The 7,536-nt window shown below is 37.4% G+C and overlaps 1 protein-coding gene across 1 annotated transcript; it reads right to left on the minus strand.

The window, feature by feature from the left end:
* Positions 1 to 1,833: 1,833 nt before the first annotated feature.
* LOC588933 (adhesion G-protein coupled receptor G2-like) lies at positions 1,834 to 7,536 on the minus strand. The gene is made up of 6 exons (XM_030984798.1): positions 7,061 to 7,536; positions 6,238 to 6,396; positions 5,237 to 5,352; positions 4,247 to 4,530; positions 3,444 to 3,510; positions 1,834 to 3,155 (listed from the first exon to the last, which is right to left on the minus strand). Exons 1-6 carry the CDS (start codon positions 7,490 to 7,492, stop codon positions 2,639 to 2,641), a joined length of 1,575 nt encoding a protein of 524 aa, XP_030840658.1. The 5' UTR covers positions 7,493 to 7,536; the 3' UTR covers positions 1,834 to 2,638.

Genomic DNA, 7,536 nt, shown 5'->3' on the forward strand with positions numbered 1-7,536 from the left:
GAGTTGATTTTATTTTATTTGCCAAGCTAAACATATCAAAATACATTAGTACAGAAAGTGAAAAAGCATATAAAACACATTAAATATTTGACAGGATGGCCCATGAAAGTTCCAGAGCGTAAAAGTACATTATATTTACTTTTGTTGTGCCCCTTTGAAAATAATACTAGCCGCCTGTTTATCATAAAATTTGACGCCAGTGCATACATAAAAAATGATTACATAACTTTCATGAACACGTATCCACCATCGTCTCGATGGGTTTTACAGTTTTATACAAATTACCTCTATCTTTATCTTATTGTACTAGTACTATACGTCTAATCATCCATGGTATAATGATTAAGCACTACAAGGTATCTAAATTTACTGAACTGCTATAAAGACGGAAAAATTATAGACTCTGTATATCATACGAAATTTAATGGTAACAAGACAAAATAATTATATTTATTTTATTTACAGCAATGTGCCTGTAGGCTGGTACAGGAACTTCTATACTCAACAAATCACTCGACATAGCTAGGGGATATTTAATCTATTCTTAGTCTAGAAAGCCGAAATATCCAATAGAATAATAGCATTAAGTAAAAAAGTAATAATTGAAGAAAACATATAATAATGATAAAGACGATAATGAAAATACCATTATTAGTATTAATGATAAAAATGATGAATACATAATAAATAAGAAATTTAACAATAACAATAAGGGTAAAAATAATAATTATAATAAATGATTATGTCGGTTTTCTACTTTTAAAAAGGCGTATTTCAGGACAGAAAGCTCTCTCAATACGCTTTACAATTACAATTTACAATAACTGAAAACATTTATCAAAAAATAGAGCAACAAAAAAAATAGAAACAAACAGTATTTGGGGCGTACAAGGGGATTTGGAATGTGCATCAGCGGAAACTAGCTCATGCATATTGAAAAGGAAAGTTAATATGACTACTGCCTCTATGACAAGTTTTCTGAGGAAAATGATATGTGAAACAAAAATTTGACGAAATAAACCTTTTCCATCTTTTCATGTTTTCAGCAAAGTTTTGAATTGCTTCAAAATGAAAGAATGTACCAACAAAAAATATCCGTTCGACTTTTAAATCTCTTATTCCTAATAACAACATAAATTTAATAGGCACAAAAGTCATATTTGACATTTCTTCTCATCTAAACTAAATTCCTATTGCAGCATCAAGTAATTTCATTTGTGACCGCAAAACTTGTGTACATGTTATTCATAATGCAAATATGTCAGTGACTCGAACTATAACAAGTCAACGCAAAGCGTAGCTTCCCCTCGCATGGTACAAATGGCATATATACGTCAAAACAAGTTACCTCCATTGGACTATACTATTATATTACTAGGCAAGGAAGTTAATTACATTTTAACATATATAGTTAGGTGCTTTTGCATATTTAATGAGCTATGACCTTTCATCTTTGACCTACATACTCAGAAATTAAACTTAGGCTGTGTTTTGATTCCATGTACCTTCATATCAAATTTCATTAAAATCCGTCAAACATTACTAAAACTATCGATCGGAAACCAGATTTGCATATTAGATGAGCTATGACCTTTGATCTACATACTCCGAAATCAAACTTAGGCTGTGTTTTGATTCCATGTACCTTCATATCAAATTTCATTAAAATCCGTCAAACATTACTAAAGTTATCGATCGGAAACCAGATGTGTATTTTTCACATATTAAATGAGCTATGACCTGTGACCTACATACTCCGAAATCGAACTTAGGCTGAGTTTTGATACCATGTACCGTCATATCAAATTTCATTAATTTCCGTCAAACATTACTGAAGTTATCGATCAGAAACCAAATTTGTTACGCACGGAAGGAAGGAAGGAAGGAAGGACGGACGGCAGCATTACTATATCCCCTCTGACTTCGTCGACGAGTGGATAATTTCGTCTTTATTTTTTGCTATCGAAATCTGAAATCTGAAATCAGTATTTTGTATTTAATTAATTCGGGAACTTATAGTTTAAGAGCTGTGCTGCTTAATAATTTCACTTCATCATTTATCTATGTTACATGTCTATCATCGTTGTATGCATGAGACAACCTTGTTACGTGAAATGTGTAACAATAAAGCAAACAAACAAACAAACATACTACCCCTCTACAACCCTTTCGCGTTAATGTATTTACGTTTATACAAAATGTGTCACCAAGCCCCAATTTATTATTCAAACAAATACCCCACACTCACATCATTCATGATTGTGTATCAACCTCTGTTCATTTACACATAATCATTTTTTTTAAGTCAGATAGTCCCTACCACCAACAGCAATAACAAGTTACGAAGCGTTTTAATAAAATTTCTGAGTATTTCACTTATGTGCAGCATGATCGCAAAGACTTTCCAAAAAAAAATCAACTTCAGGCAATTGCAATAGACTTGAGCGTTACATATTAAAATGTAGGAACACGACTGTGCCATATTACGTAATCCTAACATAATTTCAATAGGCAATGCATTAGGGTATAAAAGTTGCCCTGATTATTAAAATCAAAGTCTTTATGCTCGTGTCTACTATCATTTTCTAGCAATTAGTCACTAGAGATACATCGTTCGCATGTTAATCATGTTTTGTATCTAATTTGCGTATTCAAAAGATGGATTGGTATGGGGTATGGCAGACGAAGATTCAAACATAGGTTGGGAGCCTCCAGTCCCACTCGTAGATCGTGGTGTTCGTCCGGAACTTCCTTGGGACTCAGCGCTGCCACCTTCCCGCAACAGTGCACAGCAAATACAACGGCGCCAATGCTTCCTGATGGTCTCCTTTCGAAGACAATAGAGGACGAAGATGAAGAAGCCTTGGAGTGAGTTGAAGATGATGAAGAGGAGTTCAGTGAAGTCCACGTTGATCAGGGTCAGGTATCCAGTAGTCCAGGTGAAGCCAAGCAGGAGCAACATGGCGATGCCATTCTGGATCCGCTCCAGGGTCTCTTGTCGTTCGGTCTTGCAGTCCTTCTTCACACGTCCTGCCATTCGTGCAGAATTTTCCAGACGACACATTGCCAGGATGAACACAGTGATATTGATGATGAGGATGATAGCCATTGGGACCAGGAGACCACCAATGAGGGGCCACTTCCGGATGTAACAACTGTGGATTGAGATAAAGAGAAAAGGTAACATTGCTTGGAGAAGACTCTAGAAAACAAGGTTGACCACGCATTAGTATATTTAATCAGTACCCTAGTCATGATTGTCAAGCACAACAAGCAATGTTGTTGTTTCCTCTATTCCAGAGCTGTATTAGAGCCATTCTTCTGATACAAAATAGTAGGAGTATTCTGTTCCAACTTCGATACATAGATAAACAGGAAATAATTTTTCATCAATTACCATATTTTTCGCAAGATTCCTCATGAACAAATATGGCTCAACTTACTAATCTTCGACAGCATAATAGTTCCTAGTGATTCCCCCAGTTGCGGCAACAATCACAGCCGGGATACCTAAGTTTCAAAAGAATATTTTGAAAATAAGACAATGTCCCGTTATACTAGCTCTATTTCTCTATACACCTTGGAGTAAATAATACAAAACTATATGATTAATTTTTAGAACAAAGTTTTAAAAAAAAGATACAAGAGTAATTAAAAAAAGAAATAGAAAATAATTTAATAATCAAACAAATAAATAAATAAGCAAATAATAAACAAAGACTGAAAGTTGCCCAAAGCGTTTTCCGCTTCACACTATGTGGTCCTGATCATTCAGGAAGTGGAGAAGCTGGGGTGGGTTTAGGGGAGGTGGTGAGGGGAGGTGGTGCAGGGAGAGTGTAGAATTTAGAGTCATCTACGTCTGATAATTATCCACAACTCAAGTCATATGATATGTATGGAGGGAGCGAGGGTTCAGACCATTGCACAACATTAAGGCGAGACAGTCTAGATCAAAGGCAACATTTTTATTAGCTAAATTAGGTAAACGGGGAAACACCTCTGAGAGTAATACCAGCGGACGGTGCCATTGTAAGGGTGTGGTGAGTTGGGATGACGTGGCTATCCTCCTTTAACAAGACAAATATCACAATAGTGAATATAGAAATCAAGTGTAAAAACAAGCCATGTCTGTCTGAAAAGTCTTTGGTGATCCTCAGCGTCATCTCTTGTAATTATTATTTTGTATTAGTACGCACTAGAGGTGTATTATTTTGTTGTATTATCAAGAAAAATCAATAGTTCTTACCCCATCCTACAATCGAAGCTTTGATCATAAACTTCGGGATGTAAGTATTAAACACTTTTACGATGACCAGATAAGTATTAAAGCCCTCGATGCCCATCCACGTAAGCGAAGAGAGCACGAAGTAGTGGACGAGTGCCGCCAGGACGGTACAGGGTATCCACTCGACCTCGGCATGATGGAACTCCGTGTCGAGAGCGATGATGGCGAGGGAGACGGTGTACAAACAGAGCAGGGTGGTGCAAAGACAGATGAAAATCTTGTGAGTCTGAGATCTTCGTATCTTCCTGTTGATGAAAGATATTATCGTATGTACGTTTTGTCTGGCTAGTTGTTGTTTTTGCTTCCTAGAAAAAAACGAAAATTCTTTGATCTGATTGTACTAAAAAGGGCAGTTTCCGTGCATTGAAACTGTATACGACATAATTTGTCCCCATCTATTTCATCCCCAAATGAAAACTCTCAAGACACTGTTCATGATACAAAAAACAGCCATTCGTTGATTTTAACATCAATAATACGAAAGATTTACAGCGCGGCTAATTCGATATACTGTCTCGCACTGTGGTGAGAAAAAAAATCTTAAAGCGACACACAACCAAAACTTATCCGAACCCCTTTTAGAACATGTGTGTTTTCAACAAACTTTGCAGACAGCCACAGTCGGTGATTTTCTTTCGTCTCATGGTAGGCTATTCCAAAGTTTTAGAGAGGTACAGCAGAAGCAGACTGGCAAAAGTTTGCATGAAATAGAACCCCCGCCCCTCCCCCCCCCCCCCCCCCCCTCCCCACAAAAAATATATATATAGGTATAGGCCTTTATAATTCACTATCAACTCTTCCATTTTCAATCGCTTTTGTACATTATCATGATTGAATACAGTTGTTTCTGTATAAATTCATTGATTTATACTGATTATATCTTGTCATATAATTGTCTTGGGGGATGGGGGAGGGTTGGTAGAAAACAACAACCGCAAAATTTTGACTTACTTGACACTTAGATACGACGCGATAGCGACGACCAGACACACACATGATATAGCACACCCAATGATACTCAATAAACGGAGTACAGGTTTCGGAGGTTCGTCCTCTGCATATATGTCCTTCAGCGTAAAACGCGTGCAGGAGCAATGAAATAAGATTTAATACAGTAAAGAATCAATAAATCTGTATACAATATGAATTTCACTCATTGATAACAGGTTTAAAGGTAACAGGTGAAATCTGTTATTGGTTTTTAAAGCGCGTCACGCCATTCATTTCTATCTATCCTAATTGTGATGATAACAATCCCTTCTTTCATGAAATGTGATTAACTTTAGAACTTCGGGCGATCAATATACCTGTCACTAAAGTATTTAATTCGTTTACTACCCATGTCTCTTGATTAAATCCAACCTGTCTAACCTTTAAACCAATTAATTTTCAAACCTTTAAACCGAACTCACGTGAATCAAGCCTTGAGGATACTAGAGGCCTCTAGATAAAGGCGAAATCAATGGTGATATCTGGCCGTCCCGAGTACATGGTTGCCTGGCTGAGACACTGATACATATTGGGAGCGACCGACCTATTCTACCTTCATCCCTTGTCCTTAAAACCGAATTACTAGCTGTCCGTTCAAGAACACAGAATTAACAATATCCATATCCCCAGTCCAGGACCTCATGGGAGGTAAGCTAATCGTGCATTGCTCTGCCTTTCTTACGATTAACCGTATATCTTTTCAAAATGAACAAATCTTTGTTTATCATTTTGCAAAACGATTAAGATGAATGACCAATAAAGTGAATCATCAAAAAAAGGACTTGTAGCTTTTGCTGATAAACCTCTTGAGTTCATGAAGGATCCTATATATTTAACATCAGTCTCATGTTTACTTAGTTGTTAAGTTTAATGTGGCTACGTAATACGTTAATACACTTCTCATACAGTTTCAGGAGAAGAAAACAAATCGATATTTTAAACGTGTGGAAGGAATCACGTACCACTAAAACAGCGAAGTTGGTCAGGTGGTCGCAGGCACATGTGTAGTATTCATCACTGAAACTATTGGTGGCGTTATCAGGTAACAGTTGACATCCCTCCATGGACCATTTACCGAGATTAAACTCCCAGAAGTTACAAGTAGGATCGCGAGAGTCAGGCTGAAATCAGAAAATTATTTAAACAAATATATATGTAAGATGTTAGAGACATGCGGCCCACAACCACTGGCACAAGAAATTAGCACTTGTCTGTTTACGACATGTATAGTACAAGTATAATCAATGTATAGGCCCGTCTTATACTAAGCATCTGGGTTTTATCATAACATCGGCTAGTGTAGTGTAAAACAACAGTGCTAATTGCAGGAAATTAATGGCGTCACAATTGTATAGCGATCCGCATAGAAAATAGTGTTTGATCCATGATAAATAGTGCCCTATGCTTTTGAATATTTATCTCATAAAAACATTTTTCCTTTCATTTCCTTCTTTAAAGTTGTTGAAATTCTATCATAGTTAGAAACCCTTGAAAAAGATAAGTAACTGATTGACTCTTGATTCATTAAAACACCAGTCAGTGTTGTTATTACTACTGCCCCTTCCGGGTGTGTTTCGTGGGAATTATACGCATAATTATAGTGGTGTGATTAGGTTTCCAAGTGATTCTTAGGTTATGTTTAGTGTTAGGGCTAGAGTTAAAGGTACAGTCTTTGGTCCAAGACCAAAGTTACACATTTTGTTAATAATGGGATATTGACATCAGAGCATTTGTTACCGGAGCATTTGTCAAACAACTCTTCAGTGCACCTCATACCATGCTTACCTTGAATCTATAGAAAGTGATATTGACACGCTCCATGAGATTCTCTATCTTCTGCCCTCCGATTGTTAAGGATACCACTGGTGTATCAATCTCCCGGTTGAGTAGAGCAAGGCTCGGTGAAGGAAACATGGCATCATTGGCATACACAACGAAAGCAACCCTGAGACACTCAATAGCGCTTACACCCATCGTTTCCCCAGGACCACTGGACACTCCTGAAACGGTAGTTGTGCCGAGGTTATCTCCACTGGTAGCGTTGTTAGAACTTGATGGGCCTTCCGTGACCTCTGGAGTAGTGAAAACTTGGGCTACCTCGATGGGTACAACAACCCTGGCAAAGGTGTCTCTTGGGACAGAATCAGTAGGTGTATCTTGGTGTGTTTCTACCATGATGTCACTGTTGATCAAGGAACCGGTGTCCATACTTAACATGGTGACCACTATGCCGTCTCCAGCAGTGTCCAAAGGTACATCAA

This window comes from Strongylocentrotus purpuratus, unplaced genomic scaffold (genome assembly GCF_000002235.5).
Source record: "Strongylocentrotus purpuratus isolate Spur 01 unplaced genomic scaffold, Spur_5.0 spur5_scaffold_14, whole genome shotgun sequence".
Lineage (NCBI taxonomy): Eukaryota > Metazoa > Echinodermata > Echinoidea > Camarodonta > Strongylocentrotidae > Strongylocentrotus > Strongylocentrotus purpuratus.